Source organism: Neopsephotus bourkii, unplaced genomic scaffold, assembly GCF_033783945.1.
Source record: "Neopsephotus bourkii isolate Nb327-2 ecotype Australia unplaced genomic scaffold, CSIRO-AGI_Nbou_v1 NB_1542, whole genome shotgun sequence".
NCBI lineage: Eukaryota > Metazoa > Chordata > Aves > Psittaciformes > Psittacidae > Neopsephotus > Neopsephotus bourkii.
In genome coordinates, this window is record NW_026902018.1 from 6949279 (window position 1) to 6968160 (window position 18882).

An 18882-nucleotide genomic window follows, 5' to 3' on the forward strand; every position below is an offset into this window, starting at 1 on the left:
GCTAATTTAAAAAAAAAAAAGCCTGTAAAAGAAAGATGCCTGCTGTAAATGGAGGAAATTCAAGCAAGATGACAGATTTGGTAAACCAGCTGAAAGCCTATAGAGTGAAGACTAGAATCAGCTAGAAGGAGAAAAATAATGCAAGTCTGAAAGGAGCAATGTTATGAGTATTTGGCATTGAAAAGATAAAAACGTACATACGCTGTGCTTTCCAACAGATGCTATCTTTGTTGGGCAAAATACTAAGCATCTTTCTTACAGAAGGGATGCCATTGAAGTATTAGCCTAATTATAATTCTCCATCTGTGTTTCTAATGTGCAGCTGACACCTCATGATTGTGTTTTAAAACATTGTATTAATGAAGAGATGATTTTTCAGGAAAGTCCAGAAACCTGCAGAAAATGTCAGTACATTTTGAATGCTGAGTGAAGTAATGAGACTTCATGAAAATTGATTCTGGTGTTGTGGCTTAAAAATTAGAATGCAAATTGTATGGTCTAGCTTCACTTTACAGTAGTAAACTTGGCTTCTGCTGTGTGAATGTAATTGACATGCAGCTGGTAGGAGGAACTGACAGTGAAGAAGATACTGAGGTTATAGGAATTGGTTAAGAAAATCTGCAGGTTTCTGAAAGGTGACATTTCATTAAAATTAAATATTAAGCAACATAGCTGGAGAGAATGAGGAGAGCTCACAATCTTGCAACTGAAATAAAGGTGAGTCATGTTATGGGTAATAATGAGCAGGACTTTGGAAGCACTGGCTGTTCGATCATGTCATGGTGTAGTGGAGTTGTCCACAAGCATGCCTGCAGTCACCTGTTGTCCTGAGTCTCCAGCATATGGCTTGCCTAAGGTTACAATTGTCTTCTGCCCTTTACTTGGGTGAGCCAAATTCTTTACCTTTAACTTTTTTCCTTCATTTTTTTTATAATTTTAATTAAAAAAAGATTGAAAAAAGACTGATGGAGAAGCAACATCAAATAAAAGCTCATCTGCAGGTTTGCAAACGGCAGTGTGAAGGCTGATTCTCAGGACAGAAACCCAGTAACCCAAGTAGCTCAAGCTTTTATTTGGATATCCTATATCTATTTGATGTTGCAGTAAGTCATGAAGTTTAGTTTCTGATTGTCTTCCATTGCTTTTGAATAACAGAAAATGCGAACTTTCAAAAGATGGATGGGCCCAGTCAGATTAGGCTACATTTTATTTCTAGTCTTCCAGTGCTAACACTGCCAATGAATTTCAGTAGGGCTGCACCTCTGAGACTATCACAAATTTCTCTCTGTAATGGGTACTTACAGACAAAAGCATCTGACTTGTATCTTTGAATCACATAAATAGAACTTTAGGTGTAAAAGTTAGATTAAAAAATACTGTGATGACATGATACTAAGTAATGATCCAGTAAAAAGATACACTCAGATTAATTTTTTTAATACGAATTACCTATAAATCTGTGGGTTACCTTCAAGTTTTCTTTAATTAAGCTGTAACTTCACATGCTGAGGAATTGCATAAGCAATCTTTATTCAATCTCTTGTGTTGTATGTATTATTCTTTGAAAAATCCTAGCTGTCTCATTCACACAAGATAGACTTGCTGACTGTCTCAAGATGATGAGAGAGAAGGCTGCTGTCAGAAGTCATCTGACCTTTACACTGAATGATAAAAGTGAGATGTGAGGATAAAGGATGGTTTCATACTTAAAATGAGTTTATGCTGTGGCAAGAATTGGATTTTGCTCCTGCCTGTACTGTGACATTCCTATTTGTAAGTAATAGTATCTCTTTCCTCTTGTGTTCTACAGGCTTATTCTAGCAGCTAATAGAGATGAATTTTACCACAGACCATCCAAATCGGCAGAGTTTTGGGACAGCAGCAATGAGATCCTTAGTGGTACGTGTGTCTTTTATGGAAACCACTTAAACCAACAATTTATAAGGGTATTATGGCCTAGATTTTTTGGCTTGGGGTGGTAGTGTTTCACTTCTAATAAGAAATATGCTTCTTCTCTATACTTCTGTGGAAAACGTCATAACTTTGAAAGACAAGTTGTACTACTATTATCTTATTTGTGTTTCATATCTTGTAGGCGCTTTCCAGTTTTACATTCTTTAACTGATTGCAATATGAGCAGTGCAGTGGAAATACATCAGGTTAAATTGTCCATCAGAAACTATTAGCTTAGCTTTGTCAGATATACTGAAACACATATTAAAATAGGTGGAATTAGTTATTCCACAGATTCACTGTCTGTAATAGTGACTCAAAATCATTAAGCCAAGCCTCAAGAAAGTGAAAACTTTCTCGTTTCTTATTGGTTAATAATTTATAGGCTTCAGAATAATTTTAGTTATTGATCCATCCGTTTATTAGTTTTGGTGTCTACGTTTTGCTAAAGTGATAGTATGGTCATTCAGCTGTCTGGTTCTCCTTTGTAGGGAATCAAGCTGTAGTCATTTTTAAGTATAATCAATACTTCTGTCTTTTCTCAGAAACAGAAATGGAGCTGTGGAAGGCAAAGCATTGCTTAAATGCCAGGTTTTGACTTTGCAAATATTCTTTGTTGATGTTATGTGTTATTGTCATTGGCAGGGAGGCCTGAGAGGATAAATTACTCCCACTGCACTACGACTCCTTTGCTTCTGATGTTCTGGCTGATGCTTGTTTTATGCCAGATATTCTGGATGCTGCTTCCCCTGCTCTGTAGCAGTTTAAAACAAACAAAAAGCTATCCCTAAATTGAAAGGTCCTGAATTTTGCCTTTTGTACCCTTGTCAGGTCTGTCTGTATTTGGCATGAGAAACTGTATATTCTGTATATTCTCCATGCAGGGGGTGTGTCTGTGGAGATCCCACGAATATATGGGATATAACTGCCTTTGAATTAATAATGTTATCTCAAATAAAAGCAGCAAGTTGGAGCAAAATAAATCAAATTTCTTATTTGTGTGACTTAAAAATAAAAATAATATTTTGCACTTAACAGATGTTTCAGAAAAGAGGAATATGTAATCACTGGGCATTGGTCAACAAAGCTTTATGGTTTCCTTTTGCGTGCTTTTCAGTTAAGGTAGAGAAACAGTACTAAAAGTATTGTGTAAAGATGGGATATGGCTGAACTCGATATTGAAGTTTTGGATGTGGAAGAAATGAAGGAGCTTCTGAATAAGTATCCAAAATCTGTTCTTTTGATCTTCAAATTATGATTCAGGATTTAAAAGGTTTCTGAGAGCATACATATTATATTGAACTGGTTCTTGGTTTTCCAGTAAATGCTTTCTGGTTAACATGAGCTCATTACAAACAGGTACTGGTTTGATTGGTTGTTGTTTTTTTTAACTTGTACTCTCTTTCAGGAGTTTGTTGTGGCCTACACTTTTGTGGGTCCTCTTTCTCAATGTAAATTACTGTTACCAGAGTCGAAGATTTTTATCAGTTTCTTAGCTAACTCTACATTTTTCTGTTTGTGTGAATTTAAACTTTCAGATCACATTAAACTTCTGAGATTTGCTTCTGAGGTAAGAAGCATTCTGAGCCTAGTGAGTTTTATATGTAGTTTAGCATATAGGCAAAGCTTATAATTTTGCCTTTATATTTAATTTTCACATTCTATCTCATGAATTATTGCAGTAACTTGGTAAATGTTTGTGCAGAATTAGAGGGTGGACAATTTAAGAGGGCTGACCTCACTTGTCGAGAAAGACAGTCTTGGACCTCCTGCATTTTATCCAGCCTGATCAAGACTCAGGATTTGCATTAGGAAATTATGATTTAAGCTTAAGGTTTTGTGGGTTTTTTTTTTTTTTTTGTTTGCTTGTAATTTAATGTAATAGCCTAACTCTTGCTTATTTCATTAGGTCTGGATATGGAGGAAGGAAAAGAAGGTGGGACGTGGCTGGGAATAAGTAAGAAAGGCAAGCTGGCAGCCCTGACAAACTATATGCAGCCAAAGACTGATCAAAATGCAAAAGGAAGAGGTATGAAGGAGCAGAAATAGAAAAAGAAGGAAGTAGACAAACAAGACCTAGTGTCCCAGAAAAATAGTGATGATTACAGTATAAATTTTTAACACCACTTTATGGACAAATAAAATGGTTATTGTGCTATTAACAGAATCTGTGAATGGATGAGTTTGAATACCTGTGTGGTATTCAAAGCTTGACTTGGATAATGATACTTTAATCAAGCAGGCAAAACTAAAACAAGATGTAGTGCCTAGAGCCTGAAGTTACATTAAAACAAGAAATGCAGTACCAACTGTCTTCTCTTGAAAGTAATTCTAATTAACAGTCAGAACAACTAGACAAACACTGAGCTAGATTTACATTAGACTTTTTTAGGTGTATATGTTGTTCATACACCCAAGTCAGGGAAACAGTGCAACTTGGATTATGCTGGAGGTTAGCCTGAGATTACTGTAGTCCCTTCTCCCTTACATATTGATACACTGGAGGAGCAGAAGTAAAAATAAACCCTCCTCTGAAAGGGAATGTCTGCAGGGGTTTTCTAAAATAAAAATAGGTCTGTTTGTCATACGGTACTGTGTTGGGCATATATTACAGTGGCAAAACATGTAACACACATGAAAGAGAGAAACAAATGAACCCTGTCATTTTGTATTTCATTTTAGGGTCATTTATGGGGGAAATGAAGCAAGACAAGAAAGAGCTTGGCAAGGTGGAAGGAAAAGCCCATGCAGTATAGAATAGTTAGTAAATATGAATTCTGTGGAAATTTTAACCAAGAGCTTTTGACTGAATTCTTCAGAGTAGAAGTCAAGCTCTTAATGTGAATATGATACAATGCTGTAAGACTTCTAAAGGCTGGTTGGTTGGTTTGTTGTGGGTTTTTGGTAGGTGCTTTTTCCCCACTGTTGGACCCTGTTGGTAACAGAAATCTTGTGTCTTACTGCTTGTTATACCGAGTCTGCCGGAAGAGTGAGTTCATTCATGTAAGTTGCTCTATGTACTTCTCTTTCTTAGGTACCCTTGTGACAAACTTCTTAACTGGAGATCTGGACAGCTACACTTACTTGAAGAAAGTCTCAGTAGAAGGACATCTTTACAATGGATTTAATTTATTAGCAGCTGACTTGAAGTAAGTCTACAAAACATGACAGGTCAAATGTCAAAGGCAGAAAGATAATAGCAGTGACTTTCTTAGTGCAGAGGTATAACAGTACAGAAACCCATCACAGACTAATGCTAGAACTCTTCTTTTTTTGCTAATTGGTGTGTGACATCCTAATGTTACTCTACTCGTAATTCTTTTTTGTTTTCATCTTTCAAACACTGGAGGCTATCTTTTATTCTATTCATTGCTTCCCTCAAAACTTCCTGTGACTGCCTAATAGGTCATAGTCAGTCTTTACCCTGAAGGCTGTGTGGCTTGTGTCTTGGAGAAAACAAAACCCTGGCTCCATAATTTCTCAGATTTCTTTTTTTTCCTTTTTTCCTCTGAGAGGTTGCATGCTCTGCAGCAGGATTAGAATAGCTGAAAGCTTTCAAGCCGTTATTCCTGTCAAGTGGCTGTGTCATTAATCTTTGCTGAAACATTAAAAAGAATCAGCACATAACAAATATGTTAACTTCAAGTTCCTGTAGCTGAAGAAAGGACCTTAGATGTTTTATTATAGTCAATATGGCTGGCACAGTGCTTTCCACTGCACATGCATGTGTGTGCTCACAAATACATATACTGATTTTTCTTTGCATTATGCCTGATCAAGAAGAATGGAAATCCAGGACTAAAGTCATTTCCAGGCTATATATCAGTGCTCAGTTAGATGCACTCTTCATGACCTTAAGCAGGTATAAATTGTGAAGAGCGCACTAATGCTTTGCTACGCTTTCTGCAGAAGCATTTATCTTAGTAGACAACCTGACGGTGCAAGGCCTTCACCTGTTCACCTTTTCTGCATGCTTCTGCGAAACTACGGATGCTTAAAGCAGAAGGGCCCAGTTTTTGCTGTTTTCAGTGAAAATAATTTCTAGGACCCAATCACTGACTGGCCTGTGTTTACATTTTTCACTTTCTGTATTAGACCACCTTCAGCTGGTGGCTCAGAATTCCCAGTTATTTAATCATCTTTTTGTTCCCACTTTCCTACAAGTGTTTTGTGGTTTTTTTAAGGAAGTCCTTTATTTCAAATTCTGCCAGGCTATTCGTTTTCATTTTTTTAATTTGCTGTGTTATGATGGGAAAGTGAAGTGAAACTCTTGTAGGTGATCAAAGTCTAAAAGGATGAATACAGAAAGGCAAGTATGTGCCACCTCTGAAGGCACCAGGAATGCCTGCTTAGAAGTAAACATACGTTATGTTTCCAGAAGTTTAATCCAGAAGCAGGTTAGGCAACACAGGGTTTGCTGTTTTTATGTTGTTTTTACTCTCTTTTTTATGAAGTTCATTATCCCACCAGACACTTCTCAATATTTTTTCTATTGCTTACATTATTTTTTTTACCATGGCCAGAGGATTTGACTCTCTGCTCTCTGCTGCATGTTGCTACCTGGCTAGCCTTCCAGAGGTGGAAGGCTGTCTATAATTGAAAAGATAACAGAAGAAATAGCCTTAATATATTTTCAAGCAAACTTGATATTCATAGCAAGCAGTAAGTAAATCTGAGTTTCTTTGTTCTAATATAGGTAAATGGAATAGTCATAATGGCTGCTAGTATAATGTTATTAAAATAGGTTAAATGGACATTATTTGTTAAGGCAATCATTCATATGTTGCTTCTGTTTGTTTATTTCTCCATGCAGGGCTGATAGGGGATTGTATGCTCAACCGAATAGTCTTTCTGTGGTGATGCAGGTCATAATTCCTTGCTGAATATTACTCTGAAAGCTGTATGTGTTGATTAACTTCTCCATTTTGACACATCCTTAGCCTTGGATACTCTGATGAAGTGAAATTCTTGCCAAGCTAATGATGCACAGCAATTCTATAAGAGATGTTAACTTGTCATTTTAGGAAATTAGAAGTACTCCTGTGAGAAATATAAATGGAAGCTACACTCTGTGTAAATAGAAAATGTTATTGTGGTGAATGCTATTTTGTTGAACTATGTTGCTGTTCAAAGTAAAGATTGAAGACTGCTTTTAACATGTATTAATAAATAGTGATTGGCTCTGTTAGAGTGGGGGAAAATGGAGAGGAAACTCAAATTGAAAGTGTAAAGGAAGCACTGTTGGGGAGGAGTATATCTTAGTACATGATACTGATGGCTGTAAGCAGCACATTGAGATTTACAATGTTTGTGTTTTCAGGTACACATTTCAGGAAAAGAAATTTGTGTCTTCTCTCTGTTATGATGATGACAATGTGCTAAGTGATACAGGTGCAATGATGTGAGGAGTGCTGAAAAAGACCATATGGGTTGTAAAATTGCATTCATTTCCACAGTTTGGTGCGACTTATTTTAAATGTGCATGGGTTTTGGCACTTTTAGTGTGATCTGTTTGCTCCGTGGTACCTCGTGATGTCAATTTTAATGCTATTCTTTTCTGGTTTTAATAAGAACACTGTATTGATAAAAATGCTCAGTACTTTTCTCATCTCTTCAGTGTATCATCTGGCTATACCTGCTGAGTATAAGTCATGAATATTTATTGCATTATATTAAATGTACTTTTATGTTGAATGTGTGGCATATGGCAAACTCTATTTGAAGTCTTGTGTGGCTGCAAAAGTAGCTTTTAAGAGGGCAGTGTCACTACTCCTTCAATTTTGTCTGTCAGTTGGTCTGATTAGAGAGGAACAAATTCATCAGAGGCTGGACTGGTCTCTTAAAAAATGTCTGCTTAAGATTCAGAGCAGTTTTCTTTCTTCCTTTGTGATAATTTCTGAAGTAATAGTGAGCTGGTTTTGTCAATGATTGGGAAAGCTTTTCTCTTGGGGAAACCTGTGTTTATGTCCAAGAAATCTAGTTGCTACAGTTGTTCAGACTTTCCTGGGTGTCTCAATACTTGTATTAGGGCTGTTGTGGCAGCATCTCGCTTGTATTCCATATGGCCAAGTATGTGATACAGACTTCCCTGAAAGACAAACTGAAGTGGCAGCTTCTTGTCACTCTCCCAGCAAGTTTAGGGTCTCTGACAAGTTGCCAGTGAAAGCCCATACTGTTTATGTGCAAGAATATCCCTGTGTAATAGGAGTGAATCACTTTCTCCATGAGGACTAAATGAATTGTCCCTAACAAAAACAAGTGAGAGGAGGTGCAGAAAAAGGTCTTTCATTTAAGCTTTTCTGCTCTTTCCTGTGACTGGGAATTTTCAACCCCTCCAGGGGAAATGTAGTAAACTGTATGATCACCTGCACTGACTAATTTTGTAATGTATTGAAAATGGAGATTATGTACCAGAACTTATCCTTCATGTTCTGATCTGGAGAGTGAAGTTTGGCTAATAATAGGTTTTAGGACTGAGTTCCAGTTGAAACTGCAGATCCCCCAAAGCAGTGGGGTTGGGTTGTGTATATGGGGAGGGGAATAGATGCACGAATATACAATATGTAATACATGTTTTAAAGTGTTTATATTTAAATATCATGAGACGCTGTATATTTTTTCTTTTTTAATATGGAAATCTACAGTAGGTTAGTGATGTAGCAGCATCATTGAGATAAAATCAAGCTGAAGAAAGTGTTTGGAGATTAAATGAATGGTTCATAGTATAGGGCCTTGTAAGATTAAAACAGCTGAACAGTGTGACCAGGTTTTGGAAACAGGGTCTGTCTTACTCAGTATGATTATCAGTAGGAGACTGTGTAGGAGGGATTTGATTGCTCTCCAGAGATTAGGATCCTTACCAGTGCAAAGTGAGATAGGGTCAGGCTGCTGGTGTGGAAAGAATGTAGATGGGCAAGTCATCGTGTGCTCTGTAAGCTCACTTACATTTCTTCTCATGTATTGTCTATCCTAATACCAACTTCTGTGGTACATCAGTCTTGCTGCTTGTGACTTCCTCATGCAAATGAGGTGTCCAGGTACTTCTCTAATGTGTTCTGTACTACCACCTTTGAAATACTACTGCGTAGATCCTCAGTTATTTGCAAGTCTAGTGAGATGGACAGTCCAATGTCAAGAGAAGGAAAAAAAGACTTCTGAGAAACTTCTTTATTTTATCTCTTCCCTCTGGTGTCAGCTTCTGCCTGGCTCAAAAAATTAGGACAACGCCAAAGAAATGTTTAGATGCTAAGAACAAAATCGGAGTACTGCTTCAAAGCAGGCTTTGTCTGCTGTGAGTATCCAGCAGTATTCTTTTCACCATTTTATTTGATGGTAGGAGAAATATGTACAAAAATGTTTGGGCTTTATAGTTGGTGGTTTGGTGTTTGCTTGTTTGTTTTCAGCTTCAGAACAGAAGGAGTTTTCTGTTATCCCATGAACATTGAAGAGAAGAGAATATGTGAGCCATACTGCTCAGTTGAAACGACTGATCGTCATTTCAAGCTGCCAATTTCGTCTTTTGTCCTTGCACAAAAAATACACGCACACATTATTCATTAAACAATACAGTGTCCCTGTCTGTAAAATACTCCACGTGTTAGAAGATCAGAGCTCAGTGCCCAGTGGAGTGATCCCTTGGTGATAACCACACCCTGTGGAGCTTTGCTGTCTCATTGCTTTTCTTCTTTTCCTTTCTATATTTTTGGTGAACATAACTCAGCCACCTTGAAGTTGAAGCACGCATTGGTGCAGAAGGACATTGCTTATATTTCATCTGCATTAGGAAGTAATTGTGTCAAACTCTGTGTGACTTCCGTGTTGCTGTGAAGAATCCGTTACTACTGACATTTATACTCCTTAGAACCTTTTCTATTTCCTAGATTTTCTAATTTCCTAGAACTTTTATTATTGCTCTTTTTTTTGACAGAATTATGTATTTAGGAGCATAATTTTTATGTAGTTTTAGTTTTTTCTCTTTCTGCTGTCAGCTATGGTTGGGATTTAAAAAAAAATAAGTCTGCTGGGTCCTGTTGTCATCACTTTAATTATGCCTTTACTCCTTCTTCACTGAATTCGGGTACCTATATATGTGAAGCTGGGAGGAAAGGGAGTCTGAGCCCAGTCAAGGATTTTGAGGCTATTGCTGTGATCAAGCTTCAGTAATTTTTTTCTCACCTTGGCTTCTGCCTTGATGTTGAGTACTGAGTATCTGTAAACAGAGGAAGAGAGAAGGTGGAGCCAAATGCTAAAAGAAAGGGTAGCTGACAGGCACAGTGAACTGAATTTTGGAAGTATCTTCATTTTAGAAGTCTCTTGGAAAGCTTTAGTCTTTTGACAGAAGACAGCAGCAGTGTTGCAGTGGAGGTAAGTTAGAAGTAATAGAAAACACACATCTGGAGGAATGTGGAATGTAGAAAAAATAAGTTACAGGTGTCCTGAATTAGAGGCCATGCAGTTTGTACGTGTTTCCCATCTTTTTGTTCAACTCCAGGCAAGCTTCTTAGTGAATTTGTCAGTCACAAGAAGCACAGCACAGATGCTAGGTAATACTCTTTAACATAAAAAGCAGTTGCTAAAGCAAGTCAGTAGTGCCTAGTTGTTCTGCATGCAGTCTTGTTTATGACAGAACTTGTCTTATAGCTATGTTCAGGGGCTTCCTTGAGCTATTTGCCTAAATCTATACCTAAAACTCCATCTTTTCAGCCCTCAAGTGATAACAGTTGTTTTAATCTTTTCTCTTTGTAGACAACCTACAGCAACTACAGGTTTGAAAATTTGAGAAGATAATATTTAATGCACCAATAAAATAGTCTGTGTAATTACTGATGTCTTAACTGAAGAAAAAAAAGACCTTAATTTTGCTTTATTTGTTTAAATAGATTACAAGTATTTTATTCTAATTGCTACTTTACTTGCACATTGCTTTTTCTTTGCCCATGTGTATGGCAAGTGCAGTGTCCCAGTGTATGCTGCGTATAAAACTTCCTGTATCCTAGCATGTGACTAGGACCAAGAAGTCAGACTGATCTATTAATGACAGCTCAGCTCAGTGCTGTCCTTTTTAGCTGTTAGGGGATTCAGTCCTTTGAACTGTTGATCGTTTGAACTCCATTCTTTTTTTATTCCTGTAAGGTCCCAGGCATCTCAGGTATGTAGCTTAGTATTTGCAGCCAAATAAAGTATGGTTTAATTTCTGTGCCTATCTAAAGGTTTCTTTCCTTCTCCTTGAAGAACTGGCAGAATCCAGTGAAGGGAAGAGTGTACGAGAGTCTTATATTTGAAACTTTAAACAATTTGTAATAACCTCCATCTACCTTAAAGGCAAAATATCTTGGTTGTATAACTAAAGGAGCTAGTAATATGAAAAAGAGTCAAAGACTTCTTATTGCCTATGGCATGACTATAAAAATGGTTTTAGAAATATAAGTTTTGCTCATTTTTCTCATACAAACACTTCTGTAGACACATCTACTAGCAAAAAGTTTGCTGAATCAGCTTAATGGGTGAATATTTCATTAGATTTTCCCCACTCTTCCAGTCATTTATTTCTAATACTTAAGGTTATTCAACAAAGAAAATGTTACCCATCTAGTGAAAACAGCTGTTGTTCTGATTCCTGACTTTACCTGCTCAGGAACAAACAATACCTTTTATTCTATGTAAATTTTAATACAGAACTTGTTTGTATCTGAAGGAGTCTCAAGAAATAAAAGGGAAGTTCAGGTTGTTCCTAACAGAATTCTTTTTCAGTTCCACCTGTACTTTTCAGCATCGCTTTCTCATATTCATTAAAAATGCTGTATTTCTCTGCCTTAGTGTGTTTAAAGATCATGATTTAAAAAAACCCTTTTGTCTCTAATTAAGAAAATACAACACTTTTAACAGATTCCATAAATGGGTTGCATACAGAAGTTAATATGTGATAGTGGAACAGAAATTTGCATCTCGAGACATTAAGGAAAGGAAATTGTGGTCCTATCTTGTGTTTCCCTTCTATTTTGTTTCAGCAGCTTTTATTATGGGCTACCTAGGTATTCCCAATGCAAATACTCAAAATGGGATGAAGAAACAAACGGTTTGCACTAATATACTTTTATTGGTGGGTAAGAATATTTTACTGAATCACAGATAATATATTTCCATGAGAGCTCTACCAGAGACTAGTAGAAAACTTTAGTGAATAAGAATTAGGGGTAGAATAGGAAAGGAACAATTGGTATTCAGTGCCCTGATGAAACTAAAGCATGATTTTGATGTGAGCAGTCATCTGTGGAGAGCTGAGGTGGTCAATGAAGAGTCTTGAGATCAGCATAAGGTAAATGTGAACAAGGATCTTAATATTGAAAATAAAAGCAAAGATGAGGAAAATAAATGTCTTTTAAGCCACTAGAGGAAAGTTCAGAAAATGCCACATCTCTTTTAACAAGTAGGTAAATTGTAAATTGACTGAGAGCTTTTCATGATATTTAACAATAGAAGCAACAAAACACAAATACCACCTGCTATAATTACTGTCTTTGAACTATACTGGAATGCTTGGATGTTATTTCTGTAAGGCACCAGGAAAGTATCAAGTCTGCAGGAGGGACAGAGTAGTGCACAGAGGAGGAAAGACAGTTTTATTTTTACTTTATATGGGGTTTTTTTGTATTCCTTCTCTTGCCTCTTCTGACTTGTATAATTAAGTTAAATTTCCCTCTTCATTTGGCTGTCTTGCAGAGGATGCTATGGAACATCTTTCAGAACAGCTTTTTATGAAGAGTATAAACAGCTAAATCAAGGCTGTTCTGCTTGTTATTAAGGTTTGAGTAGTGGATGCTAAATTTACACAGAGCAATTGAACTTCTAGTACATTGTTAACGAGATTGCATTCTATATACTCTTATTTGCATTGGGGCACAGTTATGTGGTTTTATCTTAGGAAAAAAAATGAGCTGGAAATGGCTTCTCTACTGTATTATGTTTTATGCTATTTGATCCAAATTCAATCTTAACTGCAAGTTTTGTGTTTGGGTTTTGAGGCTGTTTTTTGTATGTTTTTCATTTAGAAAGTCTGTCTGCTCTCTAAGGAGCTAGAGCTTGAAGGACATTAAAAGCTGAACTATACTCAGAGTGTATTTGTAAGTAACTTAAATAGGACACTTTTCCACTGTGAACAAGTAAATCACTAGAGGGAAATACAATATTATATAGTTTCATGGCTGTGTCCTGGCAAATTTATTTAAAAAACCCACCAACTGGTAGCAATCTGTGGAATCACTGTTTCATGTCAGCTGATGGGATTGAGGGATGCTGAGAGTGAGCCATCTAATGGCAATCCATTTCCCATGCTCCATTTCCCACAAGCACACAAAGCTTATTGACTTTCTTGATTATTTTTTTTTTCTTATCAGTTGGTTTGGTATTTGTGTTGTCAATATCAGTCCAACAGCTTAAAAATCTATGCAATTCAGATATGCTGATTTCACCTCTGCCAAGTGAGAGTTACTTCCAGTGTTGGAAGCTGGTTTTGAATGTCATGTGAAGTCCTGTGCCCTATTACACTGGGCACAAGAGAGTGAGTGCTGAAACCAGTACCTGCAATTAGAAAGGGAGTTTACAAACAGTAAAGTTATCTCACAACAGCCTGAAAATGCATATCTGTCACTTCAAGGACCCAGACATGCCCTAGGACACTGCCGTAAATGGGCCTCAGAATGTGCTTCTGTCAGGTAAAATGGCCCAGAGTAGTCAGCCTCTTAAAATGTGGTAATGATTCAGTAGAGATGATGGGGAGAAGTTATTTGCTGTGATGCCATCCTTTTGTTTTAACATGCCTCCTTTCCCCAAGTAACTAAATCGTCAGTTATTCAAAACCATACCGGTTTTTGTCATTAGGCTTGGCTGCTTTTCATGCAGCAGTTCTGGGATTTTACTGAATTTTATTATAGTTATGATTAAAAATGATAATATAATCTTTGACAGTGATACAGGTAATACAGTGTTTTGTGAGGAGGAGAGTAATACAACTCATCAATCTCAGGCCTGTGGTGTCATAGGAGTAGCAGTGGGAGAAGCATCTTGCTGTGTTTGACAATTGCATTAAATTAGAGCATAATCAAACATAGAAGCTGATGTTTTTTTCAAGGAGAAATTCTTATTTATATTTTTCAGTACCACCAAAGGGGATGTAATTTGCTACTATGGAAACAAAGGAGAACCAGAACCTGTTTTCCTAAATGCTGGTAGGTTTTCTTCAGAAAAGTCTGAATATTACCTTTTGTTATTTTAAAGGAATCAGGATGGAGCTGTATTACTCTAGTAACCCAGCTACTTAAGGATTGTCTTCACTAACTTTTTCTTTGCTTTTTTTTTAAAGAAAAAAAAAATCCTTACATTCATTTACGTTTTTACTAAAAAATTTCAGTTAAGAATCAATAGTTTGTTAAAAGCTTCTATCCATGATGGTGTATCCACAGCTGGTGGAATGCTCCTTAGGTAACTCAGACTGAAAGACAGAAGTCTGTCTTGAGGAATGGAATTTTCAAAGGTTCAGGGATTTGACCCTAGATCTCTTCACCCAGTAGGGTGAAGGGCAGAGTGTGACTGTGCTCCCTTAGGAACAGAGTTGGCTTAATTGCATTTTGGTTTTAATTTGTTTTATCAGGTGTGTGTTCAAAATCCAGGGCTTTGCTAGTGACTGTAGAGAACAGTACTCCAAAATTCATCACCAAAAAGCCCATTTAAATGGACAAGGGCACACAAAAGGCTCTGAGCAGCATAGCTGGCTGATAAAAGTTAATGACAATGGCTTATTTTGCCTGCTTAGGTTAATGGCCAGTATGTTGCTACCAGTAGGCAAATAGCTACTCTTGCAATCACAGCATAAATTCTTGGAAATAGCTGTTAGATTTTGTACAGCTACAGGCACAAAACAGGTTTTAATACAAATACTTAAAAACCCCAATCTGGCTGCTTGTTGTAATTAGAAACTGAATCACAGACTTTAGGTATCTGTAGACTGTAGCAAAGGTAATTCTGGTTTCCATGCCTCAAAAGCTGAATTCTTTTCTGTGTATGTGGCTGTCTTTAGGAAGAGATGAGGTTTGGTAATCTTTGTGCTTAGTTTGAATTGTGATGAGAAATGTAGGGTACTTCTAAAGGGAAAGCTCCTTCTGGTTATCAATTCTTGCTTTGCAGTGGTTTTCAGGAGTAGTATCAGAGGCAAAAATAAGTTGATTAATGTGGCTAACCTGGAAAAGACCACTGCAAAAAATGCAGGTAGTTCTTCTGTTGTAGCGTTTTCACAGTTTGGCAAACCAGAGGTTAAAAGTAGCTGCTGCAAATACTCATTGGAGTAAAACTGTGAAACAAAGTACTGAATGTTAGCACAGAAAAGTGCCTAAGCACAGCCTAGTGCAAGATACATGCCTGCTGTCGTCTCCTGTTAGGAATGGGGCGTGTGTTTTATAGCTTACCTGCAGGAAAAGATTAGCTGGGGAATCACCTAAACATTAATAAAATTTGTGGAATCTGTAATGATGACTGCAAATCACCAGAATACCCTTTGCAGTTAAACTGGTTTCCTCCACCACCACCTTCCTGACCATTATTTAGTAAGTGCGTAGATCCTGTGTAGCTAGAAGTGGTCCACAGAGACTGGTCTGTAAATAGTTAATGGTTAATGTTTTTTTATTATGTATAGGAATATATGGATTGAGTAATTCTCTGTTGGATACACCATGGAAGAAACTTGAATATGGGAAGCAGCTTTTTACAGAGGTGGTCAAGAGAAGTCAAGACCTTACCAAAGAAGAATTGGTGCAGGAGCTTCTCACAGTGATGAATAATCAACAGCCGTAAGGACATATTGCGATATGACCATTTTAAAAGTTGCATCTAGAAACTATTTTGACAGAAAATAAACTTCAGTCTTAAATTAATTGACTAAAGATAGGTAATAAAGAGGAAAGGTAAGGTTCTTTCTCTCCAAAGAGACTGACTTCCAACAATATTGATTTTTAAGCAGCATGCATGGTAAACATTATTACTGCAGTCTTGGTACTGATAGACTGTACACTGATTTCTCTGTGCCCTTTTCTTTAAAGATTGCACTTCTCTTAGTAAGGGTAATAAGTGCAAAATAGGGGATTTCTAAGTTGCTTGTAAGCTTTGTGGAGGCTCACATCAGGGTGAGGTTCAGTTTCTTACTGCACACAGGGTAAACGCTTGTTTACATGAGCAGGTTTGCATCAGCAGCTGCTAGCTACTCTGTGTTGCTACCCAGAGTGTAGACAGAGGGTGGAGAAGCAAGGTATTTTCAGAGTAGAAACAGCTGCCTTCCTCAAAGTGCAGTTGTTTTAGGCTAATTGAGGGAAGGAGTTGAGGGTGTATTTGCACAATTCTGCTGTAGGTCTCTGGTCCAGGAAATTCCAAAGAGATGAGTTTGAGTATGTAAGTAAGGTTCTTGCACTCATGACTGGCTGCACAGTGAATCTGAGCCTGAAGCTAGGTGTTTAGAAGTAAAGGAAATTGATACCATTTCAATGTCCAGACATGGAGCAGGGTAAAGGAGGTGCTGTTGTCTGAGTTTGTATCATTGCTCACCATTTAGTATCTGTCATGTTTTGCCTGTCTTTTACCTGACTATGGGGTGATCTGTATTGAAGCCAAGCTGTTTCTGGTATATAGGTCCAGTTTCCTACCTTTATCAGGCAATTTTAATGCCAGTGTTCATGTTCGTGGCATTTTTCAGTGGTTCAAAATAGGTGTTTATGTAAGAATGAGACATCTGAGCAGTGAGTAGTAATTGGGAAATCTACTAAGCCAACTTAGTTTTTCATGAAGAGCGAAGAAGAGATTTCTCATTAAAAAAATGTTACACTTTACCTTTTACTTCTAAAAAGACAAAGGTACAAGATACATTACAGTCCAAGTGATCTTAATGTTCAGTAATTCAGTAGGATCTCATCTGAAATAATCTTACTATAAAATGGCAATACTTACAAAAAGCATTATTTAAAATTAAGTTTGTAATACTTCCAAAGCACTTTTCATATTGGTTATGAAAAGATAATTTCATCTTGAACACATGGATATGCACTAGCTTTGAACTTTTTAAAAATATCTTATTGCATATTACCTTATGATCCCTTTGTGTATGTTGCAGGAATTAAGTGGTTTAATCTTAGAATTCCCTTCTTTCCTGCTGGATACAGGATTTTGTCATTTATCCCCTCTCTTTGATTAGCCCCACCTTTGACTGTGATCTCAGGGATGTACTGCACTCCTTCTAGTCTCTTTAAAACTGCTTAGGGTCATTAAGCTGGAGAGCCCGTTGTGCTCATACAGAAGCTGTCAGTGGTGGGGTACGAGATAGAAGCTGATGGCTCTCAGCGGCTGAATGTCCTGCTATGTGCCTTCTCTGTTACATCATGGTATGCTCCAGCCATATGCCCAACACAGGCATCAGAAGAGCTTAGTTGCTCTGTTCACACTTATTCTTGCTTTTCCCTGAAACACCCAGATGTCCTCTTCTCCACCACAGCAACAAAGAAAATGATCGCAGTTAGATGTAAAGGTCAGTCAGAGTATAACAAATTGCACAGTCTCCTCTACAGGTCAGGATGAGCTCTGAAAATGAGGTTGAATTGATCAGTCTTTTCTGTTCTGCCCTTTTACCCAACATCCACTGCACAGCTGATAAGCTGCTGAATTATTACAGTATGATAGGTACAATTATAGATGGGTCTGTTCTAGGAGGCAGAAATAGGATTATTTCTTGGAGGATGGAAGAAGCTTAAAACTCAAACACAAAAACCTGGTACTAAATTGATAAATTTGATAAATAACATTGGAATCTTTACTGAAATAAGAAGCTGTACTCATGGCTAGCATTTAAGGATATATTCTGGTGATGTGAGTGGAAAGCTGTGGGTGTAGGGTTATTGCAGCAACCTTTGAGACCTTAACATATCTTCTATGGGATGCTGATACTTGTTTAATTACAATAAACAAAGCTTGACATGCTTTATAATAAATCTGTGTTTCTAAACATCTTTCAAGCTTTGATAGGAATGTATGTCAAGAAATTTGGATGGTTGCAAGCTCACCTAGTTGCCTGATGCATCTTCGTGAATTTTATTTTGGGGATTGTCCTGGGTGTATTCCACGTATTCCAGATAAGATCAAAGAAAGCAGAGAGGTCTTTCTTCAACGTAAAAAGAGCTCCCAGAGTCTAACTGGAAAGATGCTCATTTATGTGATGGACCTCAAATTATTTGATCATGAATATTTTAATTTAAACCAAAATACTAGAAAGACAAAGAATAACAAGGAAAGTGAGAAAATTGTCAAGATACAAAAAATATTTCTTAAAGTGATACAGAAGTTCAAAAGCTTGAAAGAATTCTCTTTGGGAAAGAGCTTACAAGCTGTTTTATCTTGGTTTTCCTCATACCTTAGTTTCAGACACAATTCACACTTTTGTACTTTTTGAAAAGTGATTGGTATTTATCAATCACTCAGTCAACACAGCTCACTTTAAGAGGGATGAATGTGTTAATGTTGGAAAATTCAATTATATTTTTATTGCTTCTTTTTTCAGTCAGTTACCAGACCCTGCGATTGAAGAGCAAGGGAAGGATTACATACAACCTGTACTGAATGAGTATGCAGCTATTTGTGTTCGTTGCCCAGGTTATGGAACAAGGTAAGAAACCTCACAGTCAGAAATAGATGTATACTGGATCAAAGCATATCTCCAATCAATACTATACTGCTGTAAGTTTTAATTCTATAGTGATTGCTTTAAATTTATTTAGATATTACTCAAGTATAATTCAATGAAGTATTTCGTTGCTCAGTGTTCTGCTGCCTTAGATTTACTACTAATGAACGTTTTAAGTGCACATGGTTCACCTTTGGTGGGGAGTGTGACATAGCTTCAGT

At 37.1% G+C, this 18882-nt stretch overlaps 2 protein-coding genes across 4 annotated transcripts in view; both read left to right on the forward strand.

The window, feature by feature from the left end:
- RANBP1 (RAN binding protein 1) overlaps positions 1–18882 on the forward strand; it is an 82964-nt gene that overhangs the window by 10398 nt on the left and 53684 nt on the right. The window lies entirely within an intron of this gene.
- The window catches only part of TANGO2 (transport and golgi organization 2 homolog), a 36179-nt gene that overhangs the window by 10117 nt on the left and 7180 nt on the right, over positions 1–18882 (forward strand). For 2 of the 3 annotated variants that reach the window (XM_061370836.1, XM_061370837.1), the window contains 6 exons: positions 1811–1899; positions 3863–3982; positions 4988–5102; positions 14107–14177; positions 15638–15791; positions 18539–18643. In XM_061370836.1, coding sequence (XP_061226820.1) covers positions 1811–1899; positions 3863–3982; positions 4988–5102; positions 14107–14177; positions 15638–15791; positions 18539–18643 — 654 coding nt within the window. The remainder of the gene's footprint in view (positions 1–1810; positions 1900–3862; positions 3983–4987; positions 5103–14106; positions 14178–15637; positions 15792–18538; positions 18644–18882) is intronic. The other variant, XM_061370838.1, reaches the window with a different exon arrangement.